Here is a 22863-nt window from a genome sequence, read left to right as displayed (position 1 = left end):
ACTATGGACGCCACTATTTTCCGTTTGCATGATATTTCCTAAAACGGGTCAGCCACATGCGGCTCTTTAGCCTCTCTCCAGTGGCTCCCTGTGGATTTTTAAAAATGGAAATGAATAACTGTTTTTTGTTTACACTTTAATTTTTATGTATCATTGTTGTAGGTCTACGCTACGACAGCAACATGGAGGAAAAAAATTAAATCTGAGATATCGAGAATAAAGTCAAAAGTTTATGAGAAAAAAAGTTGTAATATTATGAGAATAAAGTCAATATTATAAAGTAGTTATTTTACGAGTTATTTTCTTTTTTTCTCGTAAAGTTATGACTTTATTCTCTTATTATTACAACTTTTTTTCTCGTAAAGTTATGACTTTATTCTCTTAATATTCCAACTTTTTTCTCGTAAAGTTACGACTTTATTCTCTTAATATTCCAACTTTTTTCTCGTAAAGTTACGACTTTATTCTCTTAATATTACGGCTTTTTTCTCGTAAAGTTACGACTTTATTCTCTTAATATTCCAACTTTTTTCTCGTAAAGTTACGACTTTATTCTCTTAATATTCCAACTTTTTTCTCGTAAAGTTACGACTTTATTCTCTTAATATTACGACTTTTTTCTCGCAAAGTTATGACTTTATTCTCTTAATATAACGACTTTTTTCTCGTAAAGTTATGACTTAATTTTCTTAATATTACGACTTTTTTTCTCATAAAGTTATGACTTTATTTTGTAAATCTCAGATGTTTTTTCCCTCAATGTGGCCCTAATACTCCGTCGTACATTTTGCACTTTGGCCCTCACTGCATTAGACCTATATACTATATATTTAGACTATGAACTGTGTTACCTTCATCACAATGATCAAATGTTTTGCGGCTCCAGACAGATTTTTATTTTATTATTTTGCCTAAAATGGCTCTTTTGATAGTAAAGGTTGCTGACCCCTGAACTAAAAGAAGCTCCTCCAAAAAAACAAGAATGCAGCGTGCTCCTGTTGACAGACATTACGGTAGACTTTACGGCTGTTCCTGCTCTCCATAAATTGTTGCACAACGACTTCCTTCATCCACAGCCACTCTACGTTACGCAGCTGACACATTAAGGGGGAAAACATCAGGAAAAACATGTCTGCACTCAACAGAAAGATCATCAACACCACATCAGCCCCAGCTGCCATCGGTCCATACAGGTAAGGGAACTTCAAAAAACAGAAATATGCATATACTTTTCTGTTAATAGTGACACGTGGAGTGCAGAAGCTGGTGCATAAAGTGCATGAATGAATTACAAGGACAGTCCAGTATTTGATCAGAGGCGGGTCTTAGTGCACAATGAACTCACCTGCTTGAACTGACTCCATAAAAAGTTTTCAGAGTTGAACTTTAAGCAGAGCAGAAGAAGCACTGCAGAGTAGAGACACACAGCTGAATAGAAATGGCATCTATTCGTCGACAAATCCCTTACACACCAAAAGCACCTGTCAGACAGGGAATATACAGGTAAGGATTAATGCACTTTATCTGGATTTATAGGTCTAAATCTGCAGAAACTCAATTAAAAAGTTACTATTTTGTTTTCTAATTACTTATTAAAACCAAATTAAGTGAAATGATTAGAATAATATGACGTTGTGTGTTTTATTGTTGTTTAATTCAATCTGTGCACAAGCAATTATTACAACAATTATTGTATTATCTTTTATATTTTTTATATTTATATTGCTCTATCTCTTTTTTTATTGTATTATCTTTTCATTAGCATCTATGGGATTGTCACAATCTAATTTCGTTGTACTACACAATGACAATAAAAGGCTTGAATGTTGAAACAATGTGAGGGGTGTTCCTGCTCTGACCAATGGGCTGCCAGTGGGAGGAGATGCTTCAGACTAAATAGCTTCTCATTTATCTTATTTGGATTCAAGGTTATTGAGCCATTGTTTGTCTGTTACAACATTTGACTTGATAAACTACCATGAAAACATGAAGAACAGACTGACTGTGGGGGTTTTAGATCATGAAACTGAGGTTTCAGGATCATAAGACTGATGATACACTCATGTCTTTGAGATATTTTAAAGTGCAGATACAGTTCAGTTTGGTTACAGACACTTATTTATTTATATTTACTGCTGTTCATTCAAAAGTGAGAAAATAGAATATTTAATCACGATTCATCCCATATTAATCACATGTTTTATCTGTTCAAAATGTACCTTAAAGGGAGATTTGTCAAGAATCTAATACTCTTATCAACATGGGAGTGGGCAAATAAGCTGCTTTATGCAAATGTATGTATAAGTAAGTAGGCCTATATAAAGCAGAATAAGAGAGAATGGATACATACACCAAAATGTAAATTGCAACATAATTTTATTTAATCTATATTTTATGTATTATATTTTATATTATATTTTATATATTATATTTATATATATATATTTATTTATATTTTATATATTAATATATATATATATATTTATATTTTATATATTATTATTATATTATATTAATATTATAATATTATATTATATTTTATATATTATATATTATATATTTTATTATATATTTTATCTTTTTTATATATTATTTATTTTTTATTTATATATTATATTTTAAAATCTATATATTTTTTTTATCCTTTTAAAACGGATTAGCAGGGTTTTTTTTAGCAACTTTTCTTTGCTATTTTTTCTCTCACATGAAATTAAATATCCAGTATCAGGTCTAAGTAGTGTGTAATTGTCTGTGTGTGTGTGTGTGTCTCATCTTCAGCCAGTCCGTGGTTGTGGACAGAACGATGTACATCTCGGGTCAGCTGGGAATGGACGTGGCCTCTGGTCAGCTGGTAGACGGAGGGGTGCAGGCCCAGGCCAAACAGGTGAGGCTCCACAGGGGCAGATTCTCCATTTCAACTGAGCAGTGTGACATACCCCCTCCCCCAGAGTAGTAACACTTCAAGTACTTCAAAGATAATCAAGAAGCACAGATGCGTGCCACATGCTTTTGCCATACACAAATAAATGAATCCTTCAGTGAATGTCTGTTTTAATTACATGGATCAGTAGGCACAGAGCGTAGAGCTGTGCTATACTTATTAGAGCACAAATTTAAATTGTTTCCTATTTTTTTTATTTGATAGTTTTTGCAACCAAATAAAATAGAAATTGACCAAAGATGTTCACCAAAGATAAACATAAAAAGTACTTCCAGCCGTAGGGGTAAAACATTAAACCGAGAAAACAACAAAGACAGAAAACCAATACGCTGACAGTGATGAATCAAAATAAGAGGGTGTTTCCCGCAGGTCTCATCTGAGTGGCTATTCAATCTAAAAAGTCTGAACCACATAAATAAAGGAAGGTGATATTAAAAATTGATTGTCTGTCATCCCTCAGGCTCTCGTCAATATGGGGGAGATCCTTAAAGCTGCTGGCTGCAACTACACCAACGGTGAGATGATCTCAGTGCTGTCAGGCTGCTTGTGTTTTTAACATAACAAACTCTCTGACGGAGTGAACTCTTTGGTTTCAGTGGTGAAGACGACTGTGCTGCTCGCTGATATCAACGACTTTAACAGCGTCAATGAGGTCTACAAGACATGTAAGGCAATACTCTATTCATGTGCTTCATGTCGTGCTAGAAAGCAGATCATAATGGAAAATAGTAAATCTTCTAATCAAAATGATATACTGTATGTTTCTCTCTCGTGTATCTATATTCTAGTGTATAAAAGCAGCCACACAGGGGCGGCCTTTAACCAACATTGTCAGAGCTGCTGTTACATCCATGTCTCCTATACAAGCAGCCCAGTTTATTCACTTTATATAAGCATCACTGTTGCGGTCCTGTCACAGAATAATGACCATTCACTTGCACAAACACCTGAGTCACTGTTTGCAGTGGAACTGGGTTGTCAGTTTATTTTATCAAAATAGATCAGTGGCTTGTTTCATCCCTTTCTTCCTTATATATCTAGTGTGTTATTATGGGAGTGGGGTTGTGGTCAAGGAGAGGAAGTGGATTCAAGCACAGGTGTGGACTCGAGTCACAAATTTGATGACTTCAGGCTCGACTTGACAAAATCAAAAAGGACTTGCAACTCGACTTGGACTTCATCACTAGTGACTCATTTGGACTTGAGCCTTTTGCATACCTTCTCCCAAGTGATTTTTGTAAATTTAACATATTTTTACTCTGTTGTTCAAATGACATTACATTTGGTGAAGAGCGCATTATGACTTGTCTGACTCGAAACTCAAAGTTTAGGACTTGAGACTTGTCAGTCTTGACTTGGGACTTTTGAGTGCATGTTGGCAAGTGTGTATCCTTGAGCAAGGCACTGAATGTCTACTCGCTGCGACAGTGCTGATCTGTAGCTGACCAGATATGATCAGATAAATTAAACGGATCTAAATACTCTCAGATTGTCCTTATTGAATGTCATGCTACATGTTTCTGTGTATGGAGATTTGAGTGGGCCACCAGAATAAATATAGACTTTTACTGTAATCATTTGATAAAACAAACTGTTATAACTGGATTTATTACATTTACAATCAAATGATTGCATTATAAACCCAAAAGTTCAATGAAAACATAATTAAATCTGTCAGTTGATAATTCTACTTCCTTATTCTGACCTCAAATGAAGAATTAATATTTTGATTCTAAAGTAGAATAGCTGGAATAAGCTTTTACATTGAACTTTTTCCTATTACATTTACTCATGTGGATGCATATCATATTCTATATCCTAATACATATGTTTCTTGTTTAAAAGAGTTTCCATTTCATGATTGGGTTAAGTTTAAGGATGTATAAATAGTGCTCCAATTCAGCATAATTTACTGATAAATTAAAGTTCCGTTATTCCAGCGGCTCACTCCAGGATCCGTACATGCCGCGCCTCATATTTCACCAACATCTCTCAGAAAGTGACCGCTGACAGGTGAAGCAGTCACCTGACCGACAGGCTCACTCAGCCCATCCTCTGCTGTATGAATGCAGCCTCCTCTCACAGGCCGCTCGGTCTGGGCATTTCCTCCTGGATCACAACAGACAGGTGTAATGGAAGCTGCGGTGCCCAGTGAGTTGTAAATGGATACCGCCGAGCAGGCACACAGATGTAACCCAACCCTCCCTGCAAGCTTTGACTCGGGTATATAGTCCCAGAGCTCTCCCATCTCCTTCATGACTCTACTCAACCCTAAACCAACACAGGCTGGGAACTTTCCCTGACCCTGATGAGAGGAAGGAGACGACATGTGTCATGTCAATTTTGACTTCCAAGGCCAAAGTATACAGTTGTATTTGGAGATTTGTCTCCATTATAAAACTGTTTTTGTCTTGTGAAAAATGCCCAAAACATTTCTACATCTCCAAGTGTTCCACCAGATGCTTTACACATTACTCTTATTCTTTAAAGTAAAAGTATGCATCATTAGAAGCTGCAGAAATCAAATGACCCATTTATATATGGAGTCATAGATTAACCTGGTGGTTTTCCAATATGCTCTTTGTTCTAATGTAAATGTTTTCCCTCCAGTTTTCTCCAGTAACTTCCCTGCCAGAGCTGCCTACCAAGTCGCTGCTCTCCCCAGAGTAAGAACAAACACATCATCCTGTACACCGATATAGACCTGCAGTACCCTGTGGTATAGTTCATATACATCAATAATACACATGGCGGGTGGAGGAGATTCATGGTAGCTATAGATGCATGCTCATTCATCCGTGCCATGTATTTTCCATCATCCACGTGCAGCTGTTTTCACTGTGAGTGGAGTGGGAAATGGTACAAATGAATATTGTAATAAATGGGGCTAAACTGTAATAAATGCACAACTATTAGATGGATCACCAGGACATTTTGTGCAGACATTCATGCCCCCCTGAGGATGAACTGTGATAACTTTGGTGATCCCCTGATGTTTCATCTAGTGGCATCATCAGGTCAACAGTATCATTGTCCAATACTTTATTAGCAAATGTTAACACGCTAAACCAGTTTTGCCATCTCTCACGCTTTTGCCGTAACACAACCACTCTCAGGCCCTGACAAAAGAAGCCACTCCTTCATGAAAATAATATAGTTATACTGTATAATTATATAGGCGTCTCTGCACACGGGACAAATTCTGACTGAATATTAGGCTTTTCCCCAAATGTTACCACCAATATTGTTCCATAAATATAACAGAGAAGCATTGCAATGTAGTATTCTTATTATCGCTTCCTGTCCTATGTCCTCATTGTCTCCTTTTTCTCTTCAGGGCGGGCTGGTGGAGATTGAGGCAATTGCTGTTGTCGGTCCTCTCGTTGACTCCTGACTGGACGGCCACATCACAAACAAGCTGTAGTCTAACCTTCAAGTGACCTTTTATAGTTTTACAGTTTGAAGCCTTAATGTATTTCCAGATGACACGTTAAAGACCAAACTAGGAATTTGTTGGCTTTCTTTTTTCCATAATTTTCAGGTTTTAGCATAAATGTGGTCACTGTAGCTGGTTGACTGAACATCTGAACTACTTTCAGTATTATTAAACCCCTTTTAAATTAAAATCTTTAACAATATTGCAGAACTTAATTCACCAGCATAAAAACAAAATGATAAAGTGGGATGGTATCTGTACAACATTCCCTGGTCACAGTGGCCAGATTCAGGGTTAAATCAGCTTCTTCTTGGTGCTCTTTCTGGTTCGGTATCTTCTGTTTTGTTTCAGAGAAATACTATAACACATTTTAAAAGTGCAGCTCTCACTAATAAAAATATATATAGTGCAACCTCTTATCCCAGAATCGTTATTTTACCCGAAAAACGTCACATCCGACGCATGTATTCATCCTGCATTAAGATATCAAAGAAAGTATATGTCATTTTTTAAGGTGGCCTTTTTATTTTTTTGACAGTTCATAGCTTATTACAGATTTCAGGTCGTCTTCCCAGAGAAAAATCATGACACATCAGACACAAAAAAAGGTCTCCCATGTACTCTGTCCTCAAAATATCAGCTTTTCATATTCATTACAAACACGGTTGTAAAATCAAAGCCAGCTTCCCAAAAAGAATATATTAATTTCATAAATCAAATATATTTTGGCTTTGGTTTTCCTAGAATTATAATTTTGTAGAAAAGTATAGAATCAAGAAAATCTATTTTTAATTTCTATAAGATAATAAATATAAATTTCAAAGACAGTTTATCATTTAAGTTATCCTGAAATGACATCCTCTGAAAATAAACACCAAGTGCTGTAGAGCTCTGTCTATATACAGTTTGCAAGCAGAAATTGCAGCCATACACCATCATGAGGGGAAGAAGAAGGCACAGTGATGACTGAGGAACCCTGACTGACTGAAAGTGGTTTATCACAGGGTCTGCATCTTGGCAACGAGGCGACGTCTCTCACACACAAACACACACCTACATACGCTTTCACTCGTGCATACAAACAAGGTAAGACACATCCAACAAACTCATCTGCGCAGTCGTTCATGTTGTACTTCACTCACTGGGAGCTGGAAACAAAAAAAGGGGGAACATGTTAGGGTGGCGTAGATGCTTTTTTATATGTGACGTTGTGTTGCCATAACAGCGCCACTCACCTGGTGCCACCTCTGTTGTGGGCTCTGGAGTGGTTGCTGTGGCCTCTGCTTTTTCTGTTTAGAAAGAAAGATTTGTACATGTGAACAACGAACAATCACATTTAAAGGTTCGGTGTTCACAGCATTACAAAAAATGACATTCACCAGCAGCATCTCTTTCCAGAAACAGTGTCCTTGTTGCACCTGATTTAACATTGTTACCATTAAATAGGAGTTACCAGTCGCTATAAGCACCATAGATATGGGTCAGTGGGGCCTACTACGCCTACTATGTTGTAAAAGTGAAAGTTCTGTTGTGTTCTTTTATACCTTCTTCTGGTGATTTACCATGTGAATAGATGATAAAACCTACTAGTGGGTGTAGTAGGCCCCTATTGACCCACATCTATGGTGCTTAGTGACTGATAATGTCTATTTAATGGCCTGACAACAGTCTAATCGGCTGCCTTGTTATGCTGGATAATCCACACTAGTTTTCATACTGTAGGGACTATTTCTTTGGTGAAAAGCACATCCAATGATAACAGCAAATCTGTGGATTATCCTGATCAACAGAGACATTGTTCCTGTCAGCTCAATGCTGTGAGCACCACAAATACCATTTTATTCTCCTCCATTGTATTATGTTTGCAGCCGAAATCTTGGAACGATATCTCAAAAACTTGGACAAATAAAACCAGAAACCTTCATGGTTAAATATAGCTGGAGGTAAGTCAATATGTTTATTTGGGTGAACTGGCCCTTTAAGACTAGTGCTGCATATTTGAACCGCACTGAAAATCCAGATCACTGACAAGAAAAACGTGAATTATTTATCCTGTAATACCTTTTAATCCAAAGGTGTGAAATGACGTCAATGACAAACATAAACACATTGCTAAACATGAAACATATTTCCACTAAACCGATCTCAACCCTGACCACTATCAGATCCAGGAGTGGATGAGCTGCCATGTCCGCTCTGCTTATGTGACACTCGATCCTCTCTCCATTGGCTGTGAAACGGACACAACTACATCGCTCGTGGCCAGTGGAAGCCCTATATACGTGTGTGTTGGCATGCTCTAGTTTCTCTGTGGACTCAGATTGCACCTTAATGAGACCACGATGACAACAAAATGTGGGCAACTCACACACACACACACACACACACAAACTGCATGCAGGCAGCCCAAACAGGGTGAGTCAAGCTTGAACTGAGGGTGAGTAAAGTTGGGGTCGAGATCAAGTGAAGACAAAGGTCAAGGAGAGTGCTGACTATTTTTTTAAATAAATTTACAAATGTGTATTTTTAAGTCAATTTTGTGTTCTTAATAAGTTTCAAAGTGTCAAGTAATCAGTAACAGCTTGTGCCTTTCTGTCTTTATATTCTCTCATATACTATGTACAGCTTACATTAGGCAGGAGTTTTAAATGATTGTGCTGCAGTACATCGTAGCCAGCTAGTCAAACTGTTGGATGAAACGTAATGTAGGTGGTTATTTTGTATAAAACATCCCTAAAATAAACTGCAGATGAGTTTTGAACCTGTATGCACTAAAGAAGGGATATCATCTACACAGGATGACTGATATAAATACTTATTGGAGGCAATATGCAGTAATCTAAGGGTGCAAACTTCTGTTTTTCCCCCATTGCATAAGTGCACTGTGTACTGGCTTTGCTATCTTGTCCATCTTTCCTCAATGCGTTAAAGTGGTAGACACTTTGCATGAGACAAAGGAGAAACTGAAGAGCTGACCTTGTGAACCTGTCGGCTGCTTGTCATTTGCATCATGAAACGATAAGTGAAATGATAGTCGGTGTAATGGTGCACTGTCACGTAGCTCCCAGTGGAGCACTTCCATGTATAGAGATAATCATTTAGTGTGCAGAGAGATCATCGCTGTGCAGACCTGCAGTCGCTCTGAAGTGCTCTCTTGGAATTTAGAGCAGCGATCGTTATGTTGCCCTCACTAATTTGTAATATCTCCCCGTCACCAGAGAACCAGCAGAGAGGTTAACAGGTTCAGTATTTTCTCAAGAGACAACAAATGTCATTGTGCTTAAAAGTATCCTGACTACATTGTGCGTTTCGTTTTGGGAGGAAGTGTTCATGCCGTCCCCTAACAACAGAGCTTTACAACAGACTTCATTGTTACCTGTTGCGGTAAACTCAACCCCATTCTTAAATACTAACTAAATCATCAGATGTGTGACTTATAAACACATTTGTGTAGCCGCACCGGTGTGTTCATTAAAAGCCGTGTCTGTGTGTTGTTGGATACCGCCTGGTTACCGCCATTGCAGTGGGACTGTGGAGGGTCTAGGGAAGGACGGAGGGGACTTTATGTACCTGGGCGCTGTGTTCATTGGGTCACTATGCAGGAAGCGGAGCAGTGCTCAGGTTACTGCTGGATTTCGTCCCTAATAAATTCCTCTCCCCTTGATGGGACACATCAATATTGTGATTATTATTTTCTACCGATTGTGGTGACAGTTTTGAATGACCTGTTTCACAGATTTAGAGTATGATGAACATAGAAGCTGTTGAATATATATAATGTCTTTTTGGATGTTCAATATAGAAAACAGCATGTTGATGAGGCACACACACACATATACGGGTATGAAGTTCCATCCTTATCTGCTTTATATCTTTGTGAAGTCAGTGTGATGGATGTCACAAGACTGTCATTGTGTTAGGAGATAGTGCATAGAATCGTGTTATTTGTATAGAAAATAAAGCTCATGATCAAAATGCTTAAAGCCTTTGTAAGGGCTCAGCTAACAGCTTTAAACTGGTCATTTTGCAGAGACGAAGTGGGGTTGGTTGGGTAAAGACTATATTATATAGATAGAAGCATTGAAGGAAAACTGAATCCAAAATTGAGCATGTTTATCTGCAGCTTGCTCACAAAAATATGGGGGGTCCTAAAATGTATGTAGAATTGGACATGAACTCTATAGTTTGTGAATAAATTTCTATCAGCAAAGAAACCTGTTACAGTGCGTTTTTTTGACTCCGACCTACCTTGCTCAGGAGCTGCGGCTGCAGGCTCTGAGGGGCTTGCTGCCGTCTCTGCTGTGCTGTCTGCTGCTGCTGCTGCTTCAGCAGGTGCTGCAGCCTCTGCAGGTGGACTGGCTGCGGCAGGCTGAGGTTCCTCCGCCGCAGGTGGAGCTGCATTGGTGCCGGCTTCAGATGTTGCAGCTGCAGCAGGTTCATCTGCAGGCTTGGCATCGCTGCCGCCCCCAGCGGGTGTCTGGTCGGGAATAGTTTCACTGTCCTCAGCTACTTTGCCATTCTCATTGGCCGCCCCTGTCGGGAACACAAGTATTAACACGGCATGTGTTCCAAACATCCAAAAAGACAGTTTGAAGATAAAGTAAAATTAGTAAATAAAATAAAAACCTACTTAAAATTTACTATATCTACTAAGACTGCAGTCAAAGTGCATGAATTATGTGCCAACATTTTTTAATGTAATAAAGATGAGAAACATTTTCACATATGACATCAGGGTCAAGGGTCAAGGTAGTGTTCGTTTTCACTGGGGTTACCTGTGGTAAACATGTGCCTCTACTGATACCATTCTGTCTGCTTTGGGTAAAACTTTCCTCACATGTATCTATTATCCTTTTTTGCTCCTCTCTCCCCGTTGTTTCCTGTCATCTCTCTACTACTGTCTGTAATACAAATGCCCCACAAAATACTTGAAAAAGTCTCTTCACACTTCTCTCTCACATCACAGCATCACAGGACAGTAGCAGCACTGTGGTTACTTGGTGACCGGAGGCCAACACAAACACAAACAAACAAACATATACCCCGTCAGGTAAGAAAACAGGAACTAGACTTTCATTATTTAAATGTGAGACAGTTAGGGGCATCAATAATTAGGTTTTTGGTTTCGTTGTTTTGGTTTACTTCATGTTTGTGTTGCCTACATAATGGTTACAGAGTTGACTTGACCCAAAGCCAGAGAGTTACCAAGTAACAAATGTTATTACGGGTGCCATGCAACACAGTTTGTTGTACACTATTTTTTAAGGTTACCGACAGTATGACAGGAGCAGCCAATGAGGATGTAGCAAAATAACGCAACCACATTTCATAAATTTGGAGGGGAATAGACAAGAAATTTAAAGAAATACAGATATTTTTTAATCTTAAAACGAATACTATCATGTTTCATACTTTGACAATGGAGTTAGTAATAAAAAAGGAGTTGTATGCAGGCAAAATGACTCCAAACATCCAAGGAAACTCCAGTCTCAACTGGCAACTGGACCATGCAAAGCTACCACCAAACAAACAGAAATATACTTGATCAAATATCTCTCCTTGAAAAACCTGGGAAAGAATAAAACACATGCTGTTGCTAGTTGACACAGATTATTGGGCAGGAAGTAAAAACAAAAATAACATAAAGAGACCCCCCACTGATGCATAATTGGAACCACAAAGTGTTAATGATTATGTGGATTGTTGTTAATAAACATTAACAGCCTCATAGTTCACAGCTCTATGAACAGGTTGCTATGTGCATGACTTCCTTGTACGACTTTTTGTCTGAGGAATTTGCATTGCAAGTACTTGCATGGATCATAGAAGGCTGTGTATGTTTGAATAAATTTAATGTATTTCCCTTTTCATTTCGCATGATATTTGTCACAATAACTTCCTTAAAAAAGATTACATTCTTTAAATGTTTGAATGAATGAGTTAATACATGTCATGAGCCACATGCAAAAAAAAAAGAAAACATCCTGACACATTTCCATCTGACCTCAGGAACACTGTTCAGTGTCAACCAGCTGATAAACCTGGAGAGAAGCTCTGCCATCATCAGTTTACAACAAAGTGATGAGAACCTTTATTGAGAGTCGTTGGGGGAAACTCTTTTTTCAGAGGCCAGGGTCAGCTGCAGGACACGAGCTTTAAACACACTTTAGCAGGGTCAGTGGCAGTTTCTAAGCTCACTATATCACTCTAAATCTATGCATTTAACTTATGTAAGTATGCATGCATGTGTCCTAATGCTGTCATCACACTAAGTTGCCTGTAATATCTCTTTAAGGAATGCAAAGAGAGAATCAGAGCAAGAGACACTTGCTCAGAGGAGGTCCCACTTGGTGAATCTTTTACTAAGTTTCCACCAGAGTTCTGTCAAATAATGCTTAAGCTGGTAGAAGTGCAAACAAAGTCACATTTATTGTAATCACACACAACATTTGACATTCTACAAAGGTAAATTAAACCTGCACATAATTTTATGAGTTCCTATACTCTTCCAATGCAAACACAGGATCCAGTGTTTGGTGTTTTACCTCGAAACGTTTGCTAAGTTTGCACCACAGCCGGGCCATCTCTGACCCACTACAACAAAGGAGTGTCCAAAGCGGCTTCTCCATTTCCTATTGAAACCGTAGACTGTCACCAAAGCTGCTTTCATGGTACTGTCTCTCTCTCTCAGGGAGGACAGAGCCAGAATCCACTGTTAAATAATGACAATTAACTTTCCCATCCTGTCACTGTGGAGCTGTGGCTCACTAAAACTACAGACATCAGATACTGTACCCACAGAAATACATTCATGAACATTTGCATGTAGACTGGGCCCTCAGTGTTCACCACAGTCTAAGTATATGGATGATGTAACTCTACTTGGAGATGGCACTGAACTTCCACGATGACACCAACCATGTTGCAAGGCTATTCATAGTATCTACAGAAATAAAATAACTATGAAAAGTACTTTGATTAATACATTTCAATAATCATTTATACACATTATTTGAGTGGTGCCATTATAGCAAATTGATATTTACAGATATGTCACAGCCATTAACATCTCTCAAGTGAAACCAGGTCAGTGCCATGCTTGAAAGTTTAGAGATTTCACACTATGCAAAAACATATTATTGTTGTTTTACATTCAAATTATACAATATGTCAAAATTTGTTTTGGATAGGAAATCATTGCTTCCAGTGTACTGTTGACAACACATCGTTATTTTCAGTTATTAATACATTAATATTATTATATCATATTATTATTATAATATTCTGTGTTATGCCACTTAAAATGTGCTTGCAATGAATGCAACCTATCTGCATATATAGTATAACACACATATGTTATTTGTATTTTTCCACATATCTCACTAACATATGCATTACATATAAAGCTTTGTGCATCACCTGTAGTGCTGGCTCCGTTGCTCTCCTCGGGTTTAGCACTGGGTCGAGTCGTGTCTACTGCTGAAGTTTGTGAACTGGTGGAGCATCCCATCCTGTCCTGTGCACATAGAGGACTGACTGGATGGTTCACCTCAGAGCTGAGGAGAGGCTGCAGCTGCACTGATGACGTTGTGCATAGATATCGTCTCTGTAAATGGAGAGAACTCTGGAGAATCCTCTGGAGGAGAAACAAAAAAGTCAAGGCTGGTCGTCAAATTCCTTTAGTCCTTTGTGTTTGTGGCTACAAGTCACTAAACAGTGTGGACACGCAGCAGGTGAAATGTGGGCTTCTGTTGTGTACTGTAACTTAGGCTGTTTCTAGGAGGCTGGCTCAGGGACAAAAATACATTATTCAGTCAGAGTGCAGTGGCCACTACCTCCTCTTGGGGCGGGGAAAGTGTACCTAGGTAGCCTCAACAACTTTACAGCAAGACCAACTGTGGATGAGCCCCTTGAGCAAACATCTTAAAGCCTACTTCATTGATTTGATATATGGAAACATTAATATCCTTCCCCTCACCCTGATGTATTTGGTAGTTTTATGGTGTCTGTGTGCTCATTATTTGGGTTTTGGTTATATTCTGTTCATTAGATAGATAGATAGATAGATTGATAGTAGCTTTATTGATCCCGAGGGAAATTGAAGTTTCCAGCATCACAGTTCCATAGTGCAAAAGATGTTAGTAAAAAGGCAGTAAAAAGGTTAGTAGTGCAAAGTACAAAGTACAAAATAATATACCAGATATAAAAATACAAGGAGATGAAGAAAACTGTTAAAACTGAATATAGTGCAGGGTAACAGCTGTAATACACGACTATTAAAAAAGTGAATATAGTGCAAAAGAGACTGTTAAAAATGAGTACAGTGCAGGGTAACTCCAGTAGCTTAGTCTATGAAAGTGCATTGTATGCATTATTATTATTACACACAATTATTATACATTAAAATGACACTGGTTTAACATATGGTGTGGTGTGTTGATATTTGTGTCATGCTTTGATTTGACTTGGAAAATTTCCATAACAATATTTAAAAAATAAAAATAAAAAAACAGTGAAAAGAAAGAAAATGCTGCATACTTTCACCTCTCTGGATCTCTAAATCCTTTAAAGGTCCCATATCATGCTCATTTTCAGGTTCATACTTGTATTTTGTGTTTCTATTAGAACATGTTTACATGCTGTAATGTATAAAAAAAAACTTTATTTTCCTCATACTGTCTGCCTGAATATGCCTGTATTTACCCTCTGTCTGAAACACTCCGTTTTAGGGCATTTTGACGGAATTGCAACGGAATTGCGTCGCTAGGCAACAGTTTGAGTCCATGTTTACTTCCTGTCAGCTGATGACATTCACAATACACTGCAACAAGGAAATAAACTGGGACACATTTAGAATGTTTACATTTAAAACTGTGTAAAGAGTCTAAATATTGTATATTTGTGACATCACAAATGGGCAGAAATCCTGACAGCTTGTTTCAAATGCAGAGTTTCTGAATATGGGCTGTGTGTAATTCTCTGTAGATTGAGTTTTTCGATACTTACACAGTATTTATATAGGATTTAAACCTGCTTTATAATAAAAAAAACATGAAAATCTCACTTTTTTATAATATGGGACCTTTAAACCTTAGATAATACTGGAGCAGCTAAATGTCCAGTGTGACAAAATGTGTAACAAACTACCCACCTGCTCAGTGGTAGAAGAAGTACTGAGATCCTATTACATATTACTTTTCATTCTAACTAACTAATTAAATGATTTAAAAAAATATTTTTGTTATTTTTTTCTATAAATTTACCTCTAGGGGTAGGAAGAAGGCTGAACCTGTCTCTGTGTGGGAGGCGATGTGTATGTGTGTATTTATGTATGTACATATTAAATGTTAAAGGGACTATTTGTAACTTTCGAGCGCATACGCGCGCGTGCTCGCATACGCGCGCGCACACGCGTGTGGCTGGAGTCACTGCTCCTCTGCCTGCATGCCTTCACTCACACAGCGCGCGTTCTCGCTGTCTAGACGAGCATGCGTGCTCACTCCACACTGCATAAGAGTTAGTTTAGCTCTGAGAATATCTAGTGACTTAACGGCCACAGGTGTCGCTGTCAACAAGCATTTCTGATTCTTACAAACAGTCCCTTTAATGCTCGCTGTAGACTACTGTTTATTTGTTGTAATTATACCAGAGACGGTTCAGGTTTATAGGTTTATTACAGAGCATCTTTAATTTTACATTTATTTTCATGAATTCTGTAAACCATCTGCAGTTCAGGTTTAGTTTTGTTCAAGAAGAGCATCTTTGATTATACATAATAATATTTTCATGTACAGGTCCATGCATGTGAGTATTCCTGCGCAGTAGTCTTCTGCGCACACCCACCTCACATAGCAGCGCGGTGCACCCTGGGACTTCCTTTCTCTCCGAGGCCATATTGGAGTAAACTCACAGTAAGACGAGCTCCGAGCTTTTATCATTAAAACTCACCGGGATTTGTTCATTTTATCATTCTGTTACCATCCAGACATTAACGACAGTCTTCCCCTACCCTCCTCTCGCCCGCAGGTTGGCCGGTCAGGACTAAAACCGTCAAAATGGTGGCCGCAAAGAAAACGGTGAGTGAGGACACGTGTCTCTGTTGAGGCCTGCTAGCAGCTAGCACATAGCCTCTCCGTGGAAACGTGTTATTTACACTTTCACGTGTGTTTTGCGTTAAACTGTTGCGGCTGTGAATGTTTGAAAGCATGTCCCTCTTCTTTATTTCCGTCCATCTGTGTGTTGGACGCTTGTTGACGCTTGTAGCTGTAATACTGTGTAACACCGGCAGTGTAGCTAATGCTAGCTCGCTAAATCTAAAAGAAAAATATAATTACCATGGCAACAATTCATCCTCACGAGATGAGATATTCCTTTATTAGTCAGGCAGTGGGGGCATGTGCAGAGTACAGCAGCAAAGGGGATAGTGCAAAAAATATGTTGCATCAGCTAACACAGAAAATAAAAGAAGAGCTGAACAAAGTGTAATAAAATATGAACCATTTAAATAGAAAGTATAAAAATAGGAGCATATAGAATAAACAGAATATTAACAAAGTTGCACAATTGGAAAATGATATTATTATATATTATTAATGCACGTTAACATGTCTGATGTGCTGACATCCTTGTGTCTTGTTTGTTTAATGGCTTATTTATAATTCCCACTGTGTTATTTAAGGTTTTTGCATGAGAATAATGATGTGTAAGTGAGCTGTGTAGCTTGTGTGCTGTCACTAACTTTTAGGTATGTATGTGTCCTGTATGTTTGTTCAGAAAAAGTCGATGGAGTCCATCAACTCCCGACTCCAGCTGGTGATGAAGAGTGGAAAATACGTCCTGGGCTACAAACAGTCCCAGAAGATGATCCGTCAGGGGAAAGCCAAGCTGGTTATCCTGGCCAATAACTGCCCAGCCCTCAGGTACATGAGCACAATGAATACATTCACATTAGGCCCCTTTACACAGCAGCCATTTTGACATGTGATTGCAGGGTAAACACTGGTGTAATTGATGAAATTAATTATTGTCCCTTCTATTTAGTGTGTCGCAGCCGTTCCAGCGAGCCAGCATGCAAAATATTAGGGCCCTGGCCCACCTAAATGGAACAGGGTTAGGGATGTCGCGATACAGAAATCTAGTAGTCGATACCAGTGAATTCCCACGATTCTCGATACCATGGTAAAAAAACAATAATAAATCCCATGTAATTCAACACGCGCTCTTTTATTAAAATCATTTGAACATTACAAAAAACAGAGGCATGTAGCCTTTAAGTAATAAATAAAAATAATTGATTCATTTTGGCGTATCAGCGGCATGTTATCAATCGATAGTCACTACATACTGACGGTGAATGCATCTGGTCCGTCAGCTCAGAGTAGTAGGAGGCAGAGGATTTGTTGTCGAAGCGAAAAGCAAACGTACCTATTTGGCAATATTTCACGTTTAATCTCAATGCTATAAAGGAACCATAATGTTAATGATGTAATCGCCGCGAGGTGGATGGAGCCGCCACAGCCGGTGTGCACGGAGCAGCGGCGCCCTGCAGCAAAAGTGCTAACGGAGAGGCCAGACACACGGCCACCCGACAGTAAAGATCAGAGTCAGCGCTCTGCACATATTGACCGTCATCTTTTCTTGTAAAATGTCCGGTGTAATCGGTAACCCTGCTGTTGTCACAAGTTTATTAACCGGTGGGAAAATTTCTCACGGTCACATCCCTACCAACGACCATTACGGGCATCGTACGGTAACGTCGGTACTGTAGAAAAAGAGTACCGTCACTTTTTTAAAATTGGCATCAACTTCGTACCGAAGTATCGGTTCTCGTGACATCCCTAAACAGGGTCCTAATTAATGTTATTAATTACACCTGTGTTTACCCTGTAATGACATGTCCAAATGCCTGCTGTGAAAAGGGCCTCTTGTTCTCTGAAAGAATAGTTATTTGTCATGTTGGTAGTTGTAAGCAAACCGTTGCAAAGGGGGGTTATGATATTTGTCTATGGTTTGTGTGTAACAACAACTTGTAGACCAATGAGTCTATATGGTTGACAGCTCTTAACAGGGCCCTGAGATATAACCAATAATGGGACTGGAATTTAAAGAGAATATAGCATCAACAGCTTTTTATTAGCACACTGCACTAACAATATCATAGGCCTTTTTCACGGAAGACATTTTGATTCGTAGGAAAGGCACAGCTGTAAATAATGAAATGAATGATGGATGAGTTTCATTTAGCTGCTTTGATTTCAGGTTCAAGGTGTTGTGCATGTTGCTCACTGTCACTCTCAATGAAACACTATAATAGAACAGAGCCATTGTTGGCGTTATTAGTAACACCTGTGCTTTCCTTGCAATGACAAGTCAAAATATCTGCTGTGAAAAGGGCTTATTGCTTGCATTGCCAAAGATTTCAGATATCGGTTCAAATCTTTATAACTAATAGATTTTTAAAATCAGTTTTCCTGATTAATCTGTTCAGACAACAGAGCTGTGTTTCACAGGTTGGTGTGCTTCGATGCAGAAGTTGTGAATCACAACAGGTCTGAAAAGCTGTTGATTCTGTTATGAATTGTTATTGATGTTTAGAGCTTCAACGGTAGCATGGCTTATTGGCATGTTTTTGGGGCATTTTTGTTTTAATTTGGGTCCCTTGGCAAAGTTATTTGTATCTCTGACTCACATTTTTCCTTTGTGTTTGTCCTGTTCAGGAAATCTGAGATTGAGTACTATGCCATGCTGGCCAAGACCGGTGTCCATCACTACAGTGGAAACAACATTGAGCTCGGCACAGCCTGCGGAAAGTACTACAGGGTGTGCACACTGGCGATCATCGACCCTGGTGAGTACCTACCTCTGCAGTCTGGTGTTTTTCCTTTACTGCCACAAACATTGAACTTGTTCTTTGGCTCTTTAGAGCTAATTCAGATTTCATGATGGAGTGGGCCCATACTAGAATATTTAATGGACTAATGGGGCGCTGCTGACATAACAGCAAAATTGATGCTGGGAATTTAGCCTCGGGGGACTGGTCCCAGTGAGCCTGTTTGTCAGAACTGAACAGCAGCAAAAAGGCCCCTCAAACACCAACAAAGTTTTCAACCACAACTAGGGATACACCGATCCAAGTTTTACAGTCCCGATACCTGGGCTTTGGGTATCGGTCGATACAAAGTACCAATCCGATACCAGTGTTTAATTCATAAGCTGTATGCCTCACTGTGTGGGAAGTGACTGGGATCATTTTTTTTTTTATGTATAAGGCAACATCAGGCTTGACTTAAACATTGCTTTCCTAACTTTGTAAAATAAAATGTAACAAATAAATATATAGATATAAATTTACTGCATTATTTATTATTAAAATAATAATTGTAATAATATTCATGCATCAGTATTGCTGCCAGAGAGCAACTAATCTTTGCAGAACATCCTTTTAAACAATTTTCTCCCATAAACTCAATGTAGCTCATCAAAAAAGACTGCAAAAATTGTCTCTATTGACCCTAATTGTTGTTAAAATATTTGGGATCACTGCTCAGACTGAGGTTTGTTAAAACACTTTGCTAGTATATATTTTTTACCTTCTGCCACTTGGGTTTCCTCTGTGACTTTTAGCATCTGTTTGACCTACTCATCAAAGTGGTCCAGCTCAGAACTAGTGGTTCGCTCAATGAAAGTCGTTCGATGCTCTTAGCTGAACTGGCAGTGCTTTCTGGCCAGTTCATGGATGCTCAGTTGTTACCCTCATAATGTTGAGTTTATGTATTTGTGGGAGGAAAAAAATGCAGTTTTATGCAGGGTATGTAATTGGATGTCTTTGCCGTCTATATGACCATTTTTATTTTGCTCTGCTGACTTTTGTTGTTTTTTTCCTCTTCAGGTGATTCTGACATCATCAGGAGCATGCCTGACCAGCAGCAGCCGCCTCAGTAGAGCTGTTCCCCCACCCCATTGTTATAAATAAAGTCGGTGTCAACAGTACACATGCTGCTGTCTTTTCTTTTTTTTCAATATAACCTGCCTGTTCAGATGGAGTCACACCTCAAAGTGTCCACCAGAGAGCACCAGTGTGCTCTTTCACTTTCTCAGATGAGGTTACTGCCATCAACATTTTTAAAGCCTCTGAACACCCACACAGATGTTTTCAGTTAATCTGGCTGATGAGACCTCTTCTCAGGACTGTGTGGGTATGTATAGACTCCTGTTAGCTTTGTTGCACATGTTAGGGCTGGAACAAATTTCACCTTTATCATTCTTATTGGTAGATGAAGAAACAAAAAAAGATTTGTGACCTAATAAATTACCATCTGAGCCACCTGAGCAGAGGTCTAATCAGCCAGAATACCTACAAACACCCGTGCGGGTGTTCAGAGGTTTTACGGTCTGAGGGATTTCCTCTCGTCTCGGCAGTTTACAATATGAGACTAACAGCAGAAAGTACCACAGAAATAAACTCTTCAGAGAGTTGTGTAACAAAGCCGAACAACAGGATTATCTGTTTCTGTGTAAATGACGATCCGCCCAACTGACCGCTTATCACAGTGTTGTCTCAAATTACGCAACTGCTGATCTTTGAGAATATTTTTTTCTCACTTACATAAACCTTGGGGATGACCGTCTGCTGTATTAGCTGCAGCCTGGTGACTGTAATCGAGTAAGGACGCTCTCCGTCCTTTCAGAGGTATTAAAGGCTTTAGAGTGTGATGGACGCTTCTGTCACACATACCGTTGATGTCCTCTGACTTGTGTGAGTGGGGTGTGAGAATATACTGACAAACTAAGAAGCCAAATACAAAGTGGTGTACTGGTTAATTTCTTTCAGCCACAGACCAGAGAAAAAGACTCAAAGTTTAGGTCACATTTGAAGCCATCATAAACGGACTCCTGTTGTGAAAATCTGTCCTTCCAAGTTGTGGTCGAAATGTTGACTTAAACTACTTAAAGATGTTGATGTTTTACAAGAATACTGACCCATCTGCCTACATTTGTTTGTGTGTGTTTTTTTTAAGCAAAAGTCTTGAAATACTTGATGAATTCGCTAACAATAAAAACTTGGGTATGGACTTGCATCATGTTACAACCACTGCAACGCTTGCGAAACAGTACATCAGTACATGTTGGACATTTGTTGGCTGTGAAAGAGGCTGTGTGTTCACACCATGAGTGGATTGAAAGGCACGTCTGAGCTCTGCTACATACATAGCTTTAGAGGGGGATAAATAGAAACATTACCTCTCCTTTGAGGCAGTAGTGCGTTTTCACCGAGGTCACGGAGCTCCAAATCTGCTCAGCTGCAGCTGGTTGGGGTTGAGTGCCTTGCTGAAGGGCAGTTTGGTGGGTGGATAAAATCGATTAGGCCTTTCATCTGTGACTGCTGATGGACAACCGAGGCTGATGCAGGCCTGTTAAGCCTATTATTATACTTATAAGTAGCATACCAGTGAACAAACTTTTAAGCAAGGTGTTTTATTTCCACAAAAGTAATTAATAGGTGACAACACAATCTCCACCCGAGGTCCACCTAATCGCTTGTTCTGGAGCTCTTGACCATATCAAGCCACAACAACTGAGAAAGTCATGCTGATGAGGACTGTGTGATTTGGTCGAAATCTACAGAACAAGCGAGTTAGTAGCTCAACTGCTGGAGTCCGTGCAACTTACTCTTTCCAGTGACTGGTAAACATCCATATATTCGCTTAGAAATAATATTAAAAACATACAGTTTGGGATTTTTCCTCACAATCATCTCATTTTTATATTTTTTTTCTATAGCATGAAAAGTTTTTAATTAATTTGATGATACATCAAATCAAATATAAAGGGTTAATATGAATGTTTGCATAACAGGAAATGATTAGGAGGAATGGCAATGTCTGAAAACCTGAATACCGACAGCAAACAGATGCCATCTGCAGCCACTGAAAGGTAGAACTGGCAAGATATGATACTATACTAATACTAATATTTAAACATGTTAAGCCACGTGGCTGGTTATGACAGATACAAGTTAGCATTGTTTCATGAGTATAAAGAGTATTAAATAATGAGAGTACTAATCCCATAGATGTAAACATCAGATGATGTTGTTTTTGGCCTAAGTTTGTAACTGATTCATCTACCCAGAGACAGAGATGTAAGATGTTTGGCCCAGTTTTTCCACTAACTGCTTCCCTAAGCTGTTTTCTTAATTCCCCAATTAAATGGAATGAAATCATCCCAGATGATCTGTTTCACGTGCTGCAGAAGCCTCGCTCCAAATGAGGACAATTTCTAAAGAGGTTGCAGAATAAGATTTGTAAGCAATTTGCACCATAAATAGAACTTAAAGCCTGTTGAGGGTCGTACAGCGTCCTCCAGCACGTCACTTTTTTGGCTACTGTTGGGTCCATTTTGGCTGATCTCAAATTATATTGTTATTTTCAGCTATGTAGAACAAAGTCCTTTGAATACAAATCAATCACAATCACGAGGCAACAGA

The 22863-nt window shown here is 38.8% G+C and overlaps 3 protein-coding genes across 5 annotated transcripts; 2 read left to right on the top strand and 1 right to left on the bottom strand.

The window, feature by feature from the left end:
* Positions 1-987: 987 nt before the first annotated feature.
* On the top strand, positions 988-6789 carry rida (reactive intermediate imine deaminase A homolog). Of its 2 annotated transcripts, none has more exons than XM_037795425.1 (6): positions 988-1193; positions 2779-2884; positions 3402-3456; positions 3538-3606; positions 5552-5607; positions 6279-6789. In XM_037795425.1, exons 1-6 carry the CDS (start codon positions 1129-1131, stop codon positions 6333-6335), a joined length of 408 nt encoding a protein of 135 aa, XP_037651353.1. In that variant the 5' UTR covers positions 988-1128; the 3' UTR covers positions 6336-6789. The 2 variants fall into 2 exon arrangements, with proteins under 2 accessions (XP_037651353.1, XP_037651354.1); XM_037795426.1 differs by lacking the exon at positions 988-1193 and adding an exon at positions 1334-1503.
* A 97-nt stretch (positions 6790-6886) lies between these two features.
* On the bottom strand, positions 6887-16447 carry si:dkey-284p5.3 (uncharacterized protein LOC557830 homolog). Of its 2 annotated transcripts, none has more exons than XM_037795422.1 (5): positions 16221-16447; positions 13797-14013; positions 10626-10910; positions 7613-7660; positions 6887-7525 (listed from the first exon to the last, which is right to left on the bottom strand). In XM_037795422.1, exons 1-5 carry the CDS (start codon positions 16269-16271, stop codon positions 7512-7514), a joined length of 615 nt encoding a protein of 204 aa, XP_037651350.1. In that variant the 5' UTR covers positions 16272-16447; the 3' UTR covers positions 6887-7511. The 2 variants fall into 2 exon arrangements, with proteins under 2 accessions (XP_037651350.1, XP_037651352.1); XM_037795424.1 differs by having other exon boundaries at positions 7613-7657.
* rpl30 (ribosomal protein L30) lies at positions 16181-20366 on the top strand. The gene is made up of 5 exons (XM_037795427.1): positions 16181-16288; positions 16404-16453; positions 17151-17296; positions 19094-19224; positions 20266-20366. The coding sequence occupies exons 2-5, from the start codon at positions 16433-16435 to the stop codon at positions 20316-20318; spliced, it is 351 nt and encodes a 116-aa protein (XP_037651355.1). The 5' UTR covers positions 16181-16288; positions 16404-16432; the 3' UTR covers positions 20319-20366.
* The last annotated feature ends 2497 nt before the right edge of the window (positions 20367-22863 follow it).

Source organism: Sebastes umbrosus, chromosome 15, assembly GCF_015220745.1.
Source record: "Sebastes umbrosus isolate fSebUmb1 chromosome 15, fSebUmb1.pri, whole genome shotgun sequence".
NCBI classification, from domain to species: domain Eukaryota; kingdom Metazoa; phylum Chordata; class Actinopteri; order Perciformes; family Sebastidae; genus Sebastes; species Sebastes umbrosus.
This window is presented reverse-complemented; position numbering and strand designations above follow the sequence as displayed.

Coding starts and splice junctions, on each gene's coding strand:
- rida (XM_037795425.1), top strand. CDS start 1,129: ATGTCTGCACTCAACAGAAAGATCATCAACACCACATCAGCCCCAGCT. Junction 3,457..3,537: donor TGGCTGCAACTACACCAACG/GTGAGATGATCT, acceptor CTTTGGTTTCAG/TGGTGAAGACGACTGTGCTG. Junction 3,607..5,551: donor CAATGAGGTCTACAAGACAT/GTAAGGCAATAC, acceptor TTTTCCCTCCAG/TTTTCTCCAGTAACTTCCCT.
- si:dkey-284p5.3 (XM_037795422.1), bottom strand. CDS start 16,271: ATGGCCTCGGAGAGAAAGGAAGTCCCAGGGTGCACCGCGCTGCTATGT. Junction 14,014..16,220: donor GCACCGCGCTGCTATGTGAG/GTGGGTGTGCGC, acceptor TTTCTCCTCCAG/AGGATTCTCCAGAGTTCTCT. Junction 10,911..13,796: donor CAACGGAGCCAGCACTACAG/GTGATGCACAAA, acceptor TGTTCCCGACAG/GGGCGGCCAATGAGAATGGC.
- rpl30 (XM_037795427.1), top strand. CDS start 16,433: ATGGTGGCCGCAAAGAAAACG. Junction 17,297..19,093: donor AATAACTGCCCAGCCCTCAG/GTACATGAGCAC, acceptor TGTCCTGTTCAG/GAAATCTGAGATTGAGTACT. Junction 19,225..20,265: donor ACTGGCGATCATCGACCCTG/GTGAGTACCTAC, acceptor TTTCCTCTTCAG/GTGATTCTGACATCATCAGG.